Raw genomic sequence first — 21,367 nt, forward strand, 5'->3', positions numbered from 1 at the left:
AACTGCATGAAAAGTCACCTCCTTTATTGTGCACTTGCGTCATCACCTCTTTCTGCCTCTCGCGCAAAAAAACGTAAAGGACGTATAAATACGTCTCCAGGAGCGAGCGTTGTGGTTAAAAAAAAACTAATAAATACGTATTAAATGAGTTTATTTCCGTCCCAGGCCTGGTGCCCACGAGACATTTTGTTTTTTTCTGAACGAGAAGTCTTGTCCCGTTTTGATCTTGCGAGATCTTGTGACACTCCTAACTATGACAATTTTTCATTTATGAATATACGCAGAAATTCAGTAATCGTGGTTGTGTCTGGAACCAATTAAGCGCAATAAACGAGGGACGACTGTCAACAAAGAACAATGTGTAGCAAAAAGTCTATCAAGTGGCCTGTTGTGAACAGGTTCTTCGTTTTTTTTTTTTTTTTAGTTTGACACTGAACGTACGAGATAGCCAGTCTAGCCATCAGGTACGTCCATGTTTACTATTTTTGATGACACCCTTATTTATTTTTTATCTATTTTGTCAACAGGATGTGGAACACAGCACTCTTATTTTGAAGACTGGGAGTGTGTTGTGTGTGTTGAGATAGTCTCTCTACTGCTTTATTTACAATGAACTTCCACGACATGAGCAGGCATCATCAAAGCTTGGGTTATATAAAGATGGTAGCATGGCTTTGCCAAAACAGCCAATCATTCAAGTGACTTCAAGCATGCTCTGTTTTAGATCCCCTTTCAGCTTCTTTGTAGCATCCTAGCACTACAGCTAGCATTAGCTTGTCCGTGTGGTGACGTCTGAGGTTGGTATTTTACATCGAAACAACACATACTTCTAGAAAGTGTTGTCTTCCTTTTGAAGGCTCCCACACACCTGATTTCTGAACGTTTACTGGCGACAGCCTTGCTTGTGTGCCTGCGTGAACCGGAAGCGTAAAACGTCATCGTCTCGGTAACTTGCTAATGCTAGCAATAACAACAGTAGCGGAGATGAGATAGATACTTTCTTGGGAAACAAGTATATGATCTACATGTATAGATCTATATCACAAGATCTATGAAATCGCCCAGCCCTACAACACACACACACTGAAAATGTCAACCTCAGTAATTTTACAAGAATAAAGTCAAAATATTAAGAAAAAAAAGTTGCAATATTATACGGAAAATAACGTAATTATTATTATTATTACAGTTGAAATATTAAAGAAAAAGGATGTTTTTTAAAAATAATAATATATAATATATTATATATATATAATATATAAATATACATGAAATAAGGTGTAATTTTTGGAAAATTAGGCTGCGGGAAAAAAAAATTATAACAAGAATAAAGTCAAAATATTATGGGAATGAAGTCATAATTATGAGAACAACATTTCCATGAAGAACACTGAAATATTTGGCCAACCCCCCCCCCCCCAAAAAAACCCAGCAGAAAGCAGCAGAAAAAAAAACAACAAAAAAAAACGCTGTAATAAAGTAAAGTATTCTATCAAGAAAATAATTGCAATGTTATGAAAATAAGTTTTTAATATTATGAGGATAAAAATTATAATTTTAGTAGCATGCAGTTGAAATACAAAATATATATATATTTTTTAAAGGGGACCTGTTATGATTTTTGTCTTTTGTGACCTATAAATGTTGTTATAACGTTGTATTCTTGTGTTAAACGGTGCCAACATGTCAGATAATAAGGTTTGTACATTTGGAAGTGAGCCCTCAAAGCAGTTTTGGATGGCTCTGCACACTGTGTTTTACAGTTTTTTTAACACCGAGTTCCACTGACGTCAGTGCAACCCGGACTTCCTTATATGGGCATGCCTGGGTACACGCTGTAGGCCTGCCCTTCCCCCGCTCTGCTTCGCTCTGCTCTGTTCACCGTGTTAGCGCGTATGGCACCGAGGAAATGTTTCTTGGAGTGTGCCTACAGAGGCAAGCCTCAGGCAGAAGTAGTTAGAGTTGCTGATTCCCGGCCAGCAAGAGAAAAATATGCTCATCTTTCAACGGTATTTCACACGGGACTCTTTTGTGAACATGGGCCAATATGAAGCTGGACTATCCATCAAACTGATGCTGAAGTCTGACGCCTTTTCAACATTACTTGGTCGTGTTGAAGAGTCAGAAAAGCAAGCGCTACGTACAAATTCATCAGTGTCCTAACTGGGTTTATTTTGGGCAAGTAATCAGACAAAAGTGGTGGTCTGTGTGGCATTATAGAGTGTACATACAGCGAGCGGAGGGAGTGCGACCAATCACAGCGTAGTGGGTTTGGCGGGAGGCGTGCCTGGAGTAAATTACACAGGCCGTTAGGGCGGGAGGCAGGAAACACTGCAGGAAGAGGTGCAGAGTCTGGAAGATCTAGAAAGCTTTCTGTGCGGGTTATCATGTGTAGCTGATCTACAGGAGTCCACAACTCAATACAAAGGCCCGAAAATTAGTATAATAAGTCTCCTTTAAAAAGTCCTAACATGAGAAACAAAACAATGAATGAAGTTGTCATTTTTGGAGAATTAAGTTGGGGAAAAGTTATAATGTTCCAAAAATAAAGTTGAAATATTATGGGAATAAAGTTGTAATTAGGAGAAGAAAATTTACAAGAAGAAAGTTCATATAGTTGGAAAAAAAACAAACAAACAAACAGCAGAAATGGAAAAAACAGCTTTAATTTTATGAGAATAAAGTCAAAATATTAGGAGAAAAAGTTGTTTTCTAGCGAGAAAAAAAAGTCGCAATTTTACGAGAATAAAATATAATGTCATTTTCGTAACATATGGTTGAAATATTAAAGAAAAACAACACAACACAAACAACACAACAAACAAAACAACAAATATTTGTTTTTTAGAAAATTATGTTGCTGAAAATGTTATGTTATGAGAATAAAGTCAAAATGTTAGGGTAAGTATTCTCAGGTCATCAGACTAAAGTCACAGTCCATTCCTGAGTCACTGATGTCAAAGTCCAAGTCGGGTTGCAAGTCTTTGATGATATTGTCAAGTCGAGTCCAAAGTCATCAAATTTGTTATTCAGGTCCAAGTAGCATGACTCGAGTCCACACCTTGTTGCCGTGTGGAACACGTCATCACTCGTGTGCGGATATCGTTATCGGCAAAATGTTTTCCAGAGACCTCCGCAGAATTTTGCATATGTATTCATGATCAACATGGAGTCCATTTATATTCACCCTTCACCCTTCACCATTCAAAACCCCACAAATTCACGGATTGTGGCATTTCTTCATTGATTAAAATATTGGATCTTGAGGTTCTAAGTAAAACTTAAAAATGCAAAAAGAAGAAATGGGAGTGAGACAAAAAAGCAATTTATTGCAAAGAAGCATTCAAGTGAAAACGTTTAAGAGCACAGCTTTTGAAAGGCCAAATGTTGGATTGAATGTGATTTAGGTTCAGGTATTCACACTGTCATGATCTCCTGATGGCAAAGGCAAAACAGCTTTCTCTCTTTGAACGCGGTGGGATTGTTGAGCTGCATAAGCAAGGCAGCGCGCCTTTGCTGCTGAGGTTGGACGCAGTAAGACGGTCATTTCAGACTTCTTCAAACATCCTGAGGTTCATGGAACAAAAAGGTTAAGTGGTAGACCCAAAAAAAGATGAGCCGGAGGATTCCATTGGCTGTCCGTCAATACACGGGACCATCCTCGGCCCAAATAAAGGTTGTTACTGGTGCCGAGTGCAGTCCAATAACCGTCACACACCATCTGCCAGAGAAGAAAAAAGCTCTTCTAGCATAGAGTTGAAATATTAAAGTAAAAAATGTTTTTTAAGTCATACAAAATAAATGGTTGGGCAAAAAGTTGTAATATTCAAATAAAGTTTAAATATTACAAAAGGAAAATTTATGAAACTTAAAAAAGTTGAAACATTTGGAAAGAAAAAAATGAGAGAAAAAAATTGTACCATAAAGTTGAAAAAAAGAAAAAAAAAAGGTTTCCATGGCCTCGTCTCCTGTTTTTTGGTTTGTAATTTGCAGCAGAGCACCAAACATGGGACATTGAAGGGTGGAAGAAAGTTTTATTCTCCCTTGACGGCCAGATGGCTTCCAACATTACTGGCATGACGAGGAGATCCCACCTGAGATGTTTTCCACACAGCACACTGGAGGGGGCGCCATCATGATCCTTCAATGGAACAATGGAGCTTCAGGTTGTGCAGGGGCGTCAAACGACAGATGGCTACGTGGAGATGTTGCAGGGACATCCCTCATGACTGAAGGCCCTCGTCTGTGTGGTTCAGCTGATGAACAGCCCATTTCACTTTAATGCTTGTTTGCAATAAATTCCTTACTGAAAACATTTTTGTCTCACTCCCATTTCTTCTTTTCCTTAAAATTTCAATCAGAAATGTATAATAGTGGCAAACACTGATATTCTTTCAACACTGTATAGCTAAAGGACAATGGTAATGTTTTTAAGTATCCACTGCCTGCAGAAGACCTCATCAAACTTGTGCTGCCGTTCGGCTACCAAATCTGTCCAACACAATTTGCACAATACTCCTTGCTTGTCACAAGAACAAATGCATTTCCTGTGGGTAAATGAATCCAATTATTCATAAAGGAAACAGTTTTTGTGTGCCTCCATGCCTGCACACTTACGTGCTATGTGCCAGATGCAGCATGACGCCAAACACGTCCAGAGAGGCCGAGCTCCACGGCAGATGTGCAGAAAAGCGTGACCTGAACAAGTGTGCGTTATAATCACAACATGGCAATTGTCTGCATGTGAATTCCTGAAAAATAGCCAGCCAACGACAAAGCTCTCTCCTCACAGCTTTTCAGTATCTGATTATTGAATAATATATTCTCAAAACTGCTTTAAAAAAAAATGGAACTGGGACTGGAAAGGGTGCAAAGTCTGCAGTTCTATCAGGAAACAAGACGTGGCGAGATCAATAGACAGCGTTCACCAGAGGCAGCGACGGGGAGAAGAAAACACACAAAGCAAAGCAATACGACTCATCACAGCACGGGTACTGCCATGATGTAACCCTGTGACACTTACTGCATTATGCAAGGTTTGGGATCCAGCCTCCTTGCTTCACATCAGTGCAAACTAATCTTCTTAGTAATAATTCCTTAAACAAGTCGGAACCACTCAAGCAGCACGCTCAATACATAAAGAAAATCAACTAGCCCACTCAAGGGATATATTTTTCCAAACGCATTGAATGGATGGCAACTGGACTGTTTAGTTTAGAAATACAAGACCTGTCACCCCTCATCCAAGCAGGCTTTTTCAGTTCATGCTCAAAGACTAGGTAGGACAGCTCCAGACTGACTAGATAGGACAGCCCTAGTCTGACTAGGTGGGGCAGCACCAGTCTGAGTAGATAGGACAGTTCAAGTCTTATTAGATCAGACAGCTCTGACTAGGTAGGACAACTCTAGTCTGACTAGGTAGGACAACTCCAGTCTGTCTAGATGGGACAGCTCCAGTTTGTCTAGATGGGACAGCTCCAGTCTCAATTTTACAAGAATGAACCCTATAATATCACGAGGGAAAATAATGTCATTTTAGCAGCATAAAGTTGAAATATTAAAGAGTTTTAAATTTTTTTTAAGTTTAATATTATGATTAATGTTTGGTTACAGAAAGACGTATAATGTTACAAAAATGAAGTCGAAATCTTTATCAGTTCATGCTCAAGGAGCTCTAGAAAACTAAATTGGACGGCTCTAGTCAGACTAGCTAAGACATCTAGTCTGACTAGATAGGACAGCTCTAGTGTGACTAGCAGGGACAGCTCTATTCAAACTATGTATGTAGACTAGATAGGACAGGTCTAGAATGACTAGGTAGGCCAGCTCTAGCCTGAATAGATAGGACAGCCCTAGTCTGACTAGGTGGGACAGTGCCAGTCTGACTACATAGGACATCTCCAGTCTGATTAGATAGGACAGCTATGACTAGCTAGGACAACTCTAGTCTAACTAGGTAGGACAGCTCCAGTCTGTCTAGATGGGAAGGCTCCAGTCTGACTAGGTAAGACAGTTCCAGTCTGACTAGATAGGACGGCATTATTTCATGTCTAAATGCATAGGCATGCCCACAGGTGTTGATGAACAATAAAGTGGGTTCTCTCGTTTGGGTGGAATCACCTTGTTAGCATTCCATTCAGATGTAACAATGGTCATGGACACCCCTGAAGTCAAGGTGAATCCTTGAGATCCTGCACCAAGCCCTCGAGTCAGACTCGGGTTGTCCTGCCTAGTCTTTCATCATGAACGAATAAAGCCTGCCATGGATTCCATGCCGTGAGAATACGATGACGTGGATGAATGAGAAATGACAATCAAGCATGAGTTTGCCAAAACTGATTTTATCTATCACACACACACACACGCATACACACACACACACACACACACACACACACACACACGCACACACACACACACACGCACACACACACGCATACACACAAGTCACAATGCCACCCATAAATCCAAATATAGTTAATAAGTTAATCCATAAGAGGATTCCAATAATATTTACAAATATAGATTTATCCTCACTTTATCCTGTGGTGCAACTGTGCTATTTTACTGGCCTGTTTTTATTTTGAAGGCCTGACTTTACCAGCCACACCATTTTGCAGAGCGAACCGGACGTAGATTTTTAGCGTTTTCATGAAATACGGGAAAAATACTATTAAAACGGGAAGGAGGGTTGACGGCGTGCTTTAGACTAGTTGTGGCTGAAGCAACAGCACCTCTGCTGGTTGCAGCCAAGTAGTGCACTCTATTTTACCTCAATTGCTTCAGCACACCACTAAAAGGTCTCCTATTATGCAAACTGGGCTATTTAATGACATCCTAACAGTAGTATGTGTCCCTAGAGCCTGTTTATGGCTACCAAACACGAGAAAATCTATCATCATCTCCCTCACTTGGATGCTGATACTTTGGAGAGACGCTTGTTAGCACTGTAGCTGACTTAGCAATGCTAGTAGCTTTTTCTGCAACAGCAGAAATGGAAAAAAAACATCTGTAATTTTACAAGAATAAAGTCAAAGGATTAACACAAAAAAGTTGTTTTCTAACAAGAAAAAAAGTTGCAATTTTACAAGAACATTCTTGTCATATTATAAGGAAAAATAACATGATTTTAGTAGCATAGAGTTGGAATATAAAAAAAATAATATTTCTTATTGAAAATGTGTTATATTATTGATTATATATTATGATTGTATGATTTATTAATATACACTAGATAGGACAGCTCTAGTATGACTAGGTAGGACAGCGCTAGACTGCCAAGATAGGGACAGATCTAGACTGCCTAGATAGGACAACTCTAGTCTGCCTAGATGGGACAACTCTAGTCTGCCTAGGTGGGGCAGCTCCAGTGTGACTAGGTAGGACAGATCTAGTATGACTAGATAGGACAACTCTAGTCTGCCTAGGTGGGGCCGCTCCAGTCTGACTAGGTAGGGCAGATCTAGTATGACTAGGTAGGACAGCTCTAGTCTGATAGGACAGATTTACTATAAATATTACTAGAAAAAATGTCAGTAGAAATTTTGAATGGGCCTGCCCTTGCAATTACCCCCGGTACGGCACTATGTTCTTCCAGGTCACCATGTTATCAACCTTGACACTGGCATCGATTTACCCACAGTATCGGCAATGTCGACATTGAGATCGTTCCACCCACCTCTTATTATGTATTGTATTCCTCACTAATTACTCTATCAAAGTTACTTGGTGGACAAAGACAGCATTAGCGTAGCACTCTGCTAAATGTACTTCATTGTGTGCTTATAAAGTTCATCAAAGAAACAGAATGATCTCAGAATGAAGTGAAGAAGAGGTTAAAGACGGTATGTAACTGTTGCGTTTACAGACGTATGTTCGTAACTAGAAGAATACAGTTGTGATTTAAGTTTGCTAAATTCTTGGTTTTATTTTGAAGGAATGTTTACCGGTCACAGTTGCACTCTATAATTTTTTTTGTCATATATCATATCTGTGGTGCAAGTGGACACTTAACATTCGGAATGGGAGGCAAGAACAATACCACTGAGCTAAACGGTGGGGCTGTCAACCTCGCGTTCAGTGCAGCTCTTAAATGTTGCTGTCGCCCCAGAATCCGCCTTTTTTTTCGTCAATTACTTTGCCACGGTTACACAAATTGTTGCACACTATAAATAGCACACTACCCATGATGAAGACCTCTCCAATGATGACGTGGTTGACGGTTCATCCAACGGTAGCAGAATAAGATATAATTTAAATAATAAAGAATACATTTGTAATAGTAATATGGGTTGCAGGCCCATAATTATTATATGATATATATCATTTATTAATAATATTAAGAGAAACAAACAAAATAAAATAATTTAATTTTGGGGAAATTAGGTTAGGGGAAAGTTGTGGTTTTATGGGAACAAAGTCATATTATCATCAGAAGAAAATTAATGAAGAATATTTAAGTCGAATGTTGAATAATTCAGGAGAAAAAAACAGTCAGAGTGGAGTGAAGTTGAAATTAATAATTTTTCACCATTATGACAAAGCTGAGATGCAGCCTTTTCTTGAGATAAACAGTATATAACTTCCTAGCATATTTACAAACTATCAAAGGGGTGAAGTTGCATCCCTTCATTTTTCACTATGTGGCCCTCGCTGGAGGAAAAAGTTTGGACACCCCTGCATTCCAAGCAACGTTATTAACACCAAACATCCACATCACTGCCTTCCCTTTGCTCCTCCATTGACCAAATTGGTGCCTCTCCACCCGCCCCTGCTGGTTCTCACCATCTCCCACCAGCTGCAGAAGGGCCAGGTCAAGAGGACGTTTCCAGCGTGAGTTCTTGTGCAGGGCGATACCGTAGCCTGTGGTGGCAAAAACCTTCCCCGAGCCTATGGTCATCACCTTGGACAAACAGGAAGACGAAACAAAGCTGAGTACACATGTGGACTTTTCTATGTTGATGAACACGGTGCGCCCTACCTACCTTACAACCTTCGTCCTTCCTGGCCATATAGTTCAACACCGCAGCATCGTAAATAAAAGCATCCAGTTTCCTGTAAAAGGCATAAAGGGAACATTCATTCATCCCTGGAGGAAGATGGAGGGACGAAATGTCTACTGGTTTACAGATTGAAGGTACAACTTCAGACGGGCCATAGTAAGTGGCATTTTTGTCATAGAAACAAAGGCAGTGTATGTACAGGATGTATGCACTTGAATGCAAGTATGTACTTGACGATATTATGTGATGGAAATATTCCCAAACCAAAATGGTAATGGTGGAATTATCATGGCTTTCCTTGCTATGCTTTTTCTTCAGCCTGTTCATCGTAATAATGACAATTTTGCTCATGCCGTATAAGTGAGATATTAGATTTTGAAATGTTCATCCTGGGGTGTAACGCTACATGTACTGCTAATTGGATTTTTCGCTATGAGACATTGGCTGAGGGGGCGTACCCGCTGAGAGTGAGCAACCACAACTCCCCTTGACTAGCTATCTAGGAGAGATGCGCGATACAAACCCATACCGATAACTTTTCTACATCTACTTTTACAAATTTGGATTGAACTGCAGTTTGTGCACACCTGGAGATAAGAAGGACTGGAACAAATTATGATTTGACCAAGCGTACCTGTTGATTAGTCCTAATCAAATATCATGACATTACTACTACCGCTTCACTACTATCAGGAGAACCAGAGTATAAAGCAGGAGGAGCCACCTGCTGTGCACTGTATTCGGGCACACGCTCCGAGCAGCCGGTGTGACGCCACGGAGGTCCCCGGCAAACCAAAGTGAGTGTTTGTTTACTAGTTTTACTAGAGGTCAGGGGAGGTTTTGACAGGCTTTAACATCACAGGCAGAAGAAAAAAGGAGTGTTCGATTTGCTCGCCTCATCAGAGCGTTTTTTAAAAATTATCAGAGCTATTTTTAATGCGGATTTATCGGTATGACGTCATAATTTCCACATATTGGCCCAAAAATGATTGTGCACCCCTAGACATTAGCTTACATGACATTACCTTAACACTGCATAAAAGTCATAAAGTCATGTTCCACATGATAGTGTGAAAATAAGGTTTTTTCATAAATTTTTTTTAGATGAATCTATATGTAAAATATTTTGGTTTAAATTTAAGTAGAATCTAAATAACAATTTTAGAATAATTTAGATTTGCATTTTAAAGAAATTTAAGAGGAATATAAATTTACATTTTAGAAAAATTCTAGCTGAATTAATATTGAAAAGGAATTACAATTTTAGAGAAAAATATATTTAACATTTTTACTAATAATTTTTAAATAATAATTTTAATAATGTTATTTTTTAGAGAAATTGAAACGAACAATATTTTTAAAACAATAACTTTATGAATTTTACATTTGAGAGGAATTTCAATTTAAAATATTTTAATTTGAATTAAAGTGGAATTTAAATAACAATATTTAAATTTAAATTTAGGAGGAATCAAAATTTTAATTTTTCAGCATTTAGAAAAAATTAAGAGAAATTTAAATTACAATTTAAATTTTTGAGGAATCTTTCAGTAATTTAAATTTACATTTTAGAGAAATTAAAATTTTAAATAATAATTTTAAAATAATAATTTTATATTTTGGAGTCATTTACATTTAAATTTCATTAAAATTTAGACATGTCATTTAAAATTCTCTAAAATGTTAATTTAATATTTAATTTCAACATGCTTTTCTTTTAAGTCAAAGCAAGCAAATGTATGTTTTCTAAAATGAACTCTGTCATCTTTTGACGGCTGAATACACGGAATTCCATGCCCAAAGTGCATTTCAAATAAATGTATGAAGTCATTTTCTGAAAGAAATGAGGGAGAACATGACCAATGCATGCATACAAATCATGCATACACTCAAAGGAAATAAGAACATTGCAATGTATATTATTGGGATTGTTTTCATTTCAGAATTTATTCAACTGCTGGCAGTTTGCAGTTTTGTATGTGATATTAAAAAAAATCATTAAAGCCGTTTGTCATGCATTTGCTCCCTTACTATGCCAAAAATGATCCTTAAAATAAACGCTCAACGTACTGAACTGTGATTACGGCATACTGCTACACTGTAATGGGGATGGTAGCCATTTTTCTGATATTTCATTTTGAAATATTCATACGTCTTCACGTCAAGAAGGATGCTGCTGGGATTGTAGGACGTTGGGGTGCAAAAGTGTGAGGAATGAAAAGTTAAGCCTTAACACGCAAAGCAGGAACGGGTGGAATAGCAAAGCAGGCCTGGCGAAGAAAAAGCCAAAACAAGAATAAAATAAGGCAGAGATGCGGGAAATTCATGAAGAGGGAAAGGAGTCAAGACGGGAGGATGGGGATTTATACGTGGTGACAAGGGGGGAGGGAGGAAAAAAGATTTCCACACTTCAGGGGGAAAAGACATGGGATGGAGCTGGAGAGGGATGAGGATTATAAAGTTGAAATACAGATACAGCCAGAAAACACACTTGAAGGCGGAAGACGGGACCCAAATAGAGTTGAAGAAGATGAATGATTGGATAAAAAGTCAGATTATGTTTTTAAAAGGGATAGCTGCAAGCAACATACAAAATACTCGCAAGCAATACTTGAAATTTGAAACGACTGTGAGTTCTATTTGTTGTGACAAGGCTGTGAAGTAAACTGGGATTACCCAACACGCATGCCTTCTGATGGGGATTCTACTGGAAAGGGAGGAGGTGCTGCTGGTGTCGCCTGTGTGGCTACGGTAGTGAAGGTGTCGGCAGTGACAGGGAAGGTGACAAGAATTTAGGAAGAAACGCGCCAGAAAAGATTAAAATGTGAGTCAGACTGCAAAGCTTTTGACATGACAGAGCTGCGACACGGATGGCAGGTGTGCAGGCCTTTATGTTACACTCAGCCATCATTCATTCTACATACTGCTTTTTACAGGAATCTACTGTACATTTTTATTTTAGAGGAATTAAAAAGGAATTCAAAAAGTTAAATTGAAATGATTAATAATAATAAAGAGCCTTCAGTCATGAGGGATGCCCCCTGCGACATCTCCACATCGCCGGCTGCCGTCTGACGCCCCTGCACAACCTGAAGCGCCATTGTTCCATTGAAGGATCATGATGGCGCCCCCTCCACTGTGCCGTGTGGAAAACATCTCAGGTGGGATCTCCTTGTCATGCCAGTAACGTTGGAAGCCATCAGGACCGTCAAGGGAGAAGAAAACTTTCTTCCACCTTTCAGTGTCCCATGTTTGGTCCTTTCCTGCAAATTCCAAACCTTGAAGGAGACGAGGCCTTTAAAGATGTTTCTTCTCTGGCAGATGGTGTCTGATGGTTATTGGACTGCACTCGGCACCAGTCACAACCTTCATTTGTGCCGAGGATGGTCCCGTGTTTTGACGAGATCCTCCGGCTCATTTTTTGGGGTCTACCACTTGACTTTTTTGCCTCAGGATGTTTGAAGAAGTTTGAATTGACTGTCTTACTGCGTCCAACCTCAGCAGCAATGGCGCGCTACGAGAGGCCGTGCTTATGCAGCTCAACAATCAAGAGATCATGACAGTGTGAATACCTGACACTAAATCACATTTAATCCACATTTTTGCCAACATTTTGCCCTTTAAAGGCTGCGCTCTTAAACTTTTGAAGAACAGCCTATTTCACCTTAATGCTTCTTTGCAATGAATTACTTTTTTGTCTCATTCCCATTTCCCTTTTTGCATTTTGATTCGTGAACTCTACTTAGAAACTCCTTAAGATCCAACAGTGCAAAATGTGCGTCCTTGACAAGGGAGGCGTCCTGACCACATGCCCGAGCCACCTCATCTGGCTCCTTTCAATGTGGAGAAGCAGCACTTCTACTCTGAGATGACTGAGTGCTTCTCATTTCATCTCTAAATCCTAGTTCACAAACAGTCGTGCAGGCTATGTGCAAAAAAACACACGAAACAGACTTAGACCGGGCGCAGAGGTTCTCTGTCATGTCAAACATACTCTATGGGTGCTTACGTTTTTTTTCAAGTTGCAAGACTTATGCACTTTGTACATCTTCGTGCGTTGTCCGTATGGGCAACTTGTGTCTTTCGTACGTTTTGCTGGTTTGCTGGTCAGGTTTGGGCAAAATGCTCATTTTTTCGTACGTCGCACCTGCCGACACCCAACATTAGGAGTGGGAGAAATAATGGATTCTTAGATGCATCGCAATGCGGACGCTGATGATCGTTAATCGATTCATAAATGTCAATAATCGATGCTGACGGAACAAAAAACAAATGGAACAAACAGTGCCGCCCGGACAGTTTATGGTAGCGCAGACGCTACCAGAATGGCTGAGCGAAAACTCGTCTGGAAGCAATTTGGCTTTCACGTAGTTGAAGGTAAAAATGAGCCGGACAAGAAACCGACAATATGCAAGCTTTGTCATACAAGCTTCAAATATTTTGGCAACACAACAAATATGAGAAAACACATCACACGTTTGCACCCAAACCAGGAGGGAAAACAGCCAGCTGAAGTTGCTGCCGACCAGAGAACTATCGAGCAAGTGATAACTCATTTTCCACCCAACTCGGAAAAGGCGAGACTATGTCACCGTAACAGCGCACTTCATTACTGATGACTGGAAGCTAGCGTCTCATGTGCCACAAAGGCAAGGAATGAATGAGAGCCAAACGGGTGCGAATATGGCTGAGCTGTTCAATAACGTTGCAAAGGCATGTTGATTTCTTGTGGCCTATTCATTTGTGCTTTTTGGATTATTTGTGAATAAGGGCAGCCTAGTTTTTTGGTTATTCATAATATATTGACGTCTGCAAGCATTATTCTTGTCGCTGTACCAGCCGCTGGTACAGAAATCTATATTTTGTATGAAAGCTGTTTTTGACTTTGCTATACAGCAAAAATATTATTTAGCCAGAATTCTATGCTCAGGATTTGAGTTTGAATTCAGAAGTCTATTATTTATTTGTGAATATTGGCAGATTTTTTTATGTTGGTAATTCAGAATATGCTGAAGTTTACATGCTGCACATGTACAGCAAGCACATGTGCAGCATGTACAGCAAGTACATGCTGCACTTGTACAGCAAGTACATGCTGCACATGTACAGCAAGTACATGCTGCACTTGTACAGCAAGTACATGCTGCATATGTACAGCAAGTACATGCTGCTACTGGTGCACTTGACTCTTCCTGCTGGTTGTGTGCAATGGCAAATATGTTGGTAGATGGAACCTTCCAGTTATTCAAAGATCATGGAAGTCAATTCATCTGTTTCATGTTTGTTTGAATTGTGGATCATTACAAACATGCTTTGTTTTAGTAGTACACAGTGAGTAAGAAGATATTCTATATTGAAAAAAATTACGCTTGAAAAAATTGACTTTTGATCACAAAAAAAGATGCACTGAGATGCATCGATAATCGTTTCATCATCGCATCGCAGACCTCTGAATCGTAATCGTGAGTTGGCAAGAGATTCCCACCCCTACTCAACATACGTAATTAGTGCGGCCAACGCACGTTCAGATATTCCGCACGTCCTCCATGTAGGTCAAGGGAATTTGGGAACACCAAAAATCAGATGGCCCAAAAAAATTTGTACATCCGGTTGTGACCTCGGCTTAAAGGAAAAGTACACTTTTTGGGGGGAATTTTGCCAATCCTCCACATGTAGCGTTACCTTTCGCTAGTGGCTGGAGGCAATGCAAGCGAGTGTGTGGTGAAGCTGGTCGCTAGCCGGCTAGTAGCTAGCCGGTGTGGTGTGGTGAGGTGTCACTACGGCAGTAACGTAGTTCTTGGGTGTAACAATGTTAATAACAATAATAATAACAATGACACTGTAGCTTGGTTAACATGCAGGTCATATTATATTCAATGGAGCATTTTTTTTCAGAAGGCTTTATAGCTGGAATAGGTGTGTCCCACTACGTGCATTCTTAGCTGCCTCTTGTTTTGCTGTTTTTATATCTTTGGAACACACAACAAAGAGAAAGACGGTGTGTTCATGTCTCACATGTGGATGATGGGCAAAATAAAAAAAAAAAACTTTTCCCGAAAAGAAGAGCCCATCCACCCTATGAAGAAAACTCATTTCGGCCGCTTTGCACCCGCCATCTCCTTTCGGTCGCTACCCAAAGCTCATGACCATAGGTGAGGGTAAGAACGCAGGAATGTTGTAATTAAGTTTTCCTAATATATGACTTTATTCTTGTAAAAATAATATTTTGCCATTTTTGGATTTGTTTAGTTTTCTTGTTAAAATCCTATTTTTAGAATGTGCCGGGGACCAATAAAAAAAAACAGCAAGCCTCAAATGGCCCCTGGGCCGCATATTAATATATTTTTTTTTCCCGAACTGATACCGATAACTTCTCAAGGCCGATATGATATGATACATGACTTTTTCATATCTACTTTTAATATTTTTTTTATTTAAGTGTAGTTTGTGCACACCTGGAGGTAAGAAGGACTGGAGCAAATTAGGATTTGACCAACTGTACCCGTTTAGTCCTAATCAAATATCATGACATTACTGCTACCACATCACTACGATCAGGAGAACCAGAGTATAGAGGGGAGGGAGCCACCTGGCGTGGCCCAGCAAGGTGCACTGTATTCGGGCACACGCTCCGAGCAGTTGGTGTAACGCCACGGAGGTCTCTGGCAAACCTTTTGCACTTTTCAAACGCTGCGGCGCTGGCGTTTTGGGGGGCTTTTTGGTGTTCGATGGATTTTTTCCCATCATTGTGGAACATTTGGTACAACTACCACGCAAAATGTCTCTGAAACAGTGAATGCTGCTTACAGGTGAGCTCAGGGAACGTTACGCCAATGTCACAGGCAGGAAAAAAAAGTAGCGCACAGTACAGGTAATCTCACCTCATTGCAGAGTCATAATTCCCATCATAATTAGTGGTTGTGTTGCAGTTTTGACCATAAAAAGTGGATACATCTGAGATGGATGTTTGGAATGGAAATGGAACACGGATGGAGTTAAGAAGCACCGAATGAAAACGGTGCAAGAACCAACCCGGTCTTGAGGTTGAGAATGGCGTCCTCCACTCCTCTCTGGTTGTACTTGCCCATGTACTGGTGCATGTCCGGGTAGTTGGAGCGGATGTTTTTTTCCGTGCTCCCGTTGGGCACCGTGCCAAACTTCAGAGGCGGGTACTGCTCCTCGGGATGCTGAAACTAAACGGGAGGTGGAAGGGGCAAGAGATACCTCAGGCTGTGCACCAATCTGTCTGACCTATTTCTCTCCCCTTTGCAGACTCACTTGTTCCACTTTGAGCACACTCACATCTTTGGGGAAAAAAAGGTCAATGTGTGGACTTTAAGCAGGACTTAGAAGTACTCAGCAACTGTTATGGTCATTGAGATTTTATTCTTTTCTTCCAGTCCTCCACTGTAATCAATTTTAACACTTCAATTCATGGGATTTGGCTCCCTTACGACTTTAATTAGCCTTTTATTTTTTTTAACAGCGCAGCTCATTGGTATTGAAGCCATGAAGTACCTTCTTGTCCGAGAGCCCTGACACAGTATCAATGTACTCCTCCTGGATCATGAAGGCAGCCAGGTTAGCCGTGTAGGAGGCCAGGAAGATGACAGCAAAGAAGGCCCAGATCAGCACCATGATCTTGCTTGTTGTTCCTCTGGGGTTCTCCACTGGCACTGAGTTGTTGAAGACAATGGCCCATAAAAGCCAGACCGACTTTCCTATGGTGAAAGTAGAACCACCGGCCTCTGTCCAGAAAGACCAGAGAGTCAAAGGTCAGTGCTTAAGTATTAAAAGGCGAAAAACCGTGAGTAATTTATACTCTGATAAAAATGTCATAGAATGAGCATAGAACACCTATTTATGACCTTTTTAACATTATTAGAGCCCTCTAGACATAATATAACACCCCTATAGTCACCTTTATACTTCTACTACCCAATGTCGTAGACATAAGACATATAAGACAATGAAAACCTGTTTATGACCTTCTAAATGCACGTTTTAACACTATTAAGACATGACTCTAGACATGAAATAACACCCCTATAGTCACCTTGACACTCCCATTACCCAATATAGCAGACATGATAAGCAAAAAGTAAGACATATGAGACATAGAAAAGCTGCTTATGACCTTCTAAATAAATATTTAAACATTATTAGAGCCCTCTAGACATGAAATAACACCCCTACCGTCACCTTGACAGTCCTATTACCTAATATAGTGGACATAAGTGAAAATAAGACATATGAAATAGAAAAGCTGTTGATGACCTTCTAAATATTTTTAAAACATTATAATAACCCTCTAGACATAAAATAACACCCCTATAGTCACATTTACACTCCTATTACCCAATATAGTAGACATGATAAGCAAAAAGTAAGACATATGAGACATAGAAAAGCTGCTTATGACCTTCTAAATAAATTTTTAAACATTATTAGAGCCCTCTAGACATGAAATAACACCCCTATCATCACCTTGACACTCCTATTACCTAATATAGTGGACATAATAAGCGAAAATAAGACTCATGCTTCCGTGTGTTCCCGAGAGGAGTGGCGTGACAGGCGGACAGGAAGTGACGTCGGGGGTTCGGAGTTCACTATCAGCTTTGCGTGGGTTACGGTGTTTCTATGAGGAATTATTGTGCCTGTCCTTGTGTGTTTCACCCAACATTGCAGTAACATTACTGACACCTTGTGACCAGTGTAGAATACTACATCATCCTCACAACCTCTTTCAATGCGTCTTCTGAATATATTTGTTATATTTGTATTTTACTTCATTTGGACATTTTTATGCTTAAATATGCATATTTCTGGACTAAAAATAGGTCCTATTCGACCTGGAAGATTTTGAAAAATGGTGATAAGGTGAAGCTGTGGAATTTGAAGTGGCAAGGCATTACTGAATATATTTTTTTAAAATATATTTTACATATACAGTGTTCCCTCGTTTCTCGTTTTAGGTTCCCAAAATAGCCCGCAACAAGTGAAACCCGCAAAGTAGCCAGCTTTATTTTTTTAACAATGATTATGTATGTTTCAAGGCTGTAAAACACATCACCATACACTTTATACGCTTGTCTCAGACAGGCATTAACACTTTCTCACATTTCTCTCTTGTTTAAACTCTGAAAGTTCAAACTTGGTTTGAATTTTAAAGGGATAGCTGGGATTTTTTGACATGGAGTTGTATGACATCTCCATCAACATTGTAGTCCATTGGTTGCTTTGAGAAGCCAAACTCTTTACTTAATTGTCCTCAGCAACTAAGCGGAACTACGTTCTTCATCACAGAAATCTGATCGGAACTAGACTTAGGACTTAGTCGCTGCTGTTGGACTACAATGCTGATGAGGATGTCATACTACTTCATGTCAAAAAATCCCAGCTATCCCTTTAATGATCAACCTACGAGGTTGGTCACAAGAAATTAAGTGACTCACACATTTCACTCCACTGACCATGTCTCGTCGTCATGGTGCCGCTCCGCTCTAGTGCTTTTGTAACCTTGTTAAAACATATTGCTCCTGTCGTCGTATTTTAATCCTTGAGCCGAAGATTAATTTATTCCGTAATGGCGCCGTACAGCTGCAACTTCTAGCTTCCTTTAGCATGTCCAGAAGTCCAACTTTTTGTACGATGGTTAGCATCCTCCTCTGCCTTTGGGGTGCAGAGCGTTTCGTCGACATTGTGGGTTTTGTCGGGGAGGAAACTTGCAAACACACAGCGTTCAGAGTCACACGGTTAGCTTCTTTTGTTTCTCATTGGCGGTTGGCAAGCAGCTCACAGGGTCAGCTAGTTTGCTAGCAATGACCACAACAGGAGACGGCTCGAAGGAGATTGATTGACAATGGTGTACAGCCACTCAGGACACAGAAGACAATGGGCGGTCAGAGAGAGAAGAAAGAAGAGAGAGAGCGAGAGAGAGAGAGAGAGACACTCAACTTCCCACAATGCAATTCGTCTTAAAGAGCTAGGCTCGCCCTGTGACAGCGTTCATACGCTGTAAAAAAAAAAAAAAAAGCACTAAAAGAGCACCAAAAAAAACCCTGCGAAACAGCAAGTCCCCGGAAGGTGAACTGTAGAGTATATATTTTAATATATTTTTATTCATACTTTTTTATATTTTTATAAATATTTTTTTCTCCAAAAATATAATTTTTTTCCCCCACAGCAATAATATATAGGTGTTTAAAAAGCCTTCATGGCTTTACGCTTCACTAATAATGTTTCTACATCAAGCATTCGGACTTTGCTGGGCGGTCTTTGAACGCACCACAGTTGAAATCCATGCAAAGCGGAGCAATCAGACTAAGAGAGGCAAGCTGGGCGGGTATTGGATGGATGCATGAGAGACATGAAAATATCACAGAGGTACAAACCGCACTGCTGAATAATAGATAACCACTTCAGCGTTATACGTACTTGGATGCACTTCAACATCCTCCATGTATAATTCCCTCTTCACCACATTCAACAGCCAAAAGGCAGTTGATTTGAAGTCAAACGCTTTCTATTTTCCTTCTCCCACTCAGTAGGGGGCAGCACGTTACCCTAACGTCAACGACGCTTTCCGACGTTCTCGGTGGCGAGGCATCAAGGAGCGCTGGAAAACCACAGCGCTCATATTTCCTGTGCGCTGGGATGCAAAGCACCCTCACAGTGGTTGCTTTTTGAAGAAGAACGCGGCTTGCCTTGCATGCCACACTGACAAACTGAGGGGAAGAAAATCAGCAATAATGGCACATTGTACCATGGGGGGGAAAAGAATGTTTTTTTTTCCTTTTGAAAAAGTTACAGTATCTTCACAATATAATATAATATGCAACGCCTCACCCAGGTTACTGTGGTGGGAAAATGTTTGTAGATATATTTGCTAAAGGCAAAATCCATACCATGGGTGTCCAAACATTTTCCCAGCATGGGCCACATAGTGAAAAATGAAAGGATCCAACTTTGCCACTAAGATATGCCAATAAGTTATATACACTCCTGATCAAAATCTGAAGACCAGTTGAAAAATTGCTAGAATTTGCATTTTGCACATTTGGATGTTAATGAGGTTCTAAGTAGAGCTGCAATATGCAAAAACAAGAAGGGGGAGTGAGACAAAAAGCACTTTGATGATTTCATTTATTGAAAACAACAATTAAAGTGAAATAGGCTGTTTATCAGATGATCAAAAGTTCAAGACCATCGCTCAAAAAAATAACAAAACACTCTCCAAGCCAGAACAAAAAAGGTTCTCAGTAGGACTCAGTAATGAGCAGCTCCACCGTTCTTGTTCATCACTTCAAAAATGGCTTTGGGCATGCTTGATGCGAGTGTTTCCAGGAGGCTAGTGGGAACATTGCTCCAAGTGGTGAAGATGGCTTCACCAAGGGCATCAACTGTCTGGAACTGATGGCCATTTTTATAAACTTCCCTTGCCATCCATCCCCAAATGTTCTCTATGGGATTGAAATGAGGGGAACATGCAGGATGGTCCAAAAGAGTGATGTTCTTCTCCCTGAAGAAGTCCTTGGTCAAGCGAGCATTGTGAACTGCAGCGTTGTCCTGTTGAAGAACCCAGCTGTTACCACACAGACGAGGGCCCTCAGTCATGAGGGATGCCCGCTGCAACATCTGCACGTAAGCGGCCGCCGTTTGACGACCCCGCACCACCTGAAGCTCCGGTGTTCCACTGAATGAAAAAGCACCCCAGACCATGATGGACCCCCCTCCACTGTGCCGAGTAGAAAACATCTCAGGTGGGATCTCCTTGTCATGCCAGTAACGTTGGAAGCCATCTGGACCGCCAAGGTTACATTTTTTCTCATCAGAGAATAAAACTTTTTTCCACCTTTCAATGTCCCATGTTTGATGCTCCCTGGCAAAGTCTAAACGGGCACTTTTGTGGCGTTGAAGGAGACAAGGTCTTGGAATTCCTTTTTTGTTTTTGAAAGCCTTTTCCCACAGATGTTGTCTGATGGTTATTGCGCTGCAGTCGGCACCAGTAAGGGCCTTAATGTGGGTGGAAGACCACCCTATGTCTTGATGGACAGCCAATCGGATCCTCTAGCTCAGTGCATATGTCATTTTTTTGTGTCTACCACTTGACATTTTTGTTCCATAATGCTCAGGATCTTTCAAAACATGTAGAATGACTGATTTACTGCTCCCAACCTCAGCAGCCATGGCACGCTGCAAGAGGCCTTGCTTATGCAGCTCCACAATTCCACCACGTTGAAAAAGAGAAAGCTTCTTAGCTTTACCATCAGGAGGGCATGACAGTGGGAATGCCTGACAGAAAATGAACATTTTGAGCAGATTTTGGCTTTTATAGCCTGTGGTGTTAAACTTTTGATCAG

At 40.3% G+C, this 21,367-nt stretch overlaps 1 protein-coding gene across 2 annotated transcripts in view; it reads right to left on the reverse strand.

Annotated features, from left to right (window-relative positions):
* Positions 1–21,367, reverse strand: part of LOC129185705 (glutamate receptor ionotropic, NMDA 2D) — a 174,952-nt gene that overhangs the window by 25,001 nt on the left and 128,584 nt on the right. For both annotated transcript variants that reach the window (XM_054783085.1, XM_054783084.1), the window contains exons 11-14: positions 16,521–16,750; positions 16,035–16,195; positions 8,985–9,054; positions 8,785–8,902 (exon numbers count right to left, since the gene is read on the reverse strand). In XM_054783085.1, the coding sequence (XP_054639060.1) occupies positions 8,785–8,902; positions 8,985–9,054; positions 16,035–16,195; positions 16,521–16,750 (579 nt within the window). The remainder of the gene's footprint in view (positions 1–8,784; positions 8,903–8,984; positions 9,055–16,034; positions 16,196–16,520; positions 16,751–21,367) is intronic.

Source organism: Dunckerocampus dactyliophorus, chromosome 7 (assembly GCF_027744805.1).
Source record: "Dunckerocampus dactyliophorus isolate RoL2022-P2 chromosome 7, RoL_Ddac_1.1, whole genome shotgun sequence".
NCBI classification, from domain to species: domain Eukaryota; kingdom Metazoa; phylum Chordata; class Actinopteri; order Syngnathiformes; family Syngnathidae; genus Dunckerocampus; species Dunckerocampus dactyliophorus.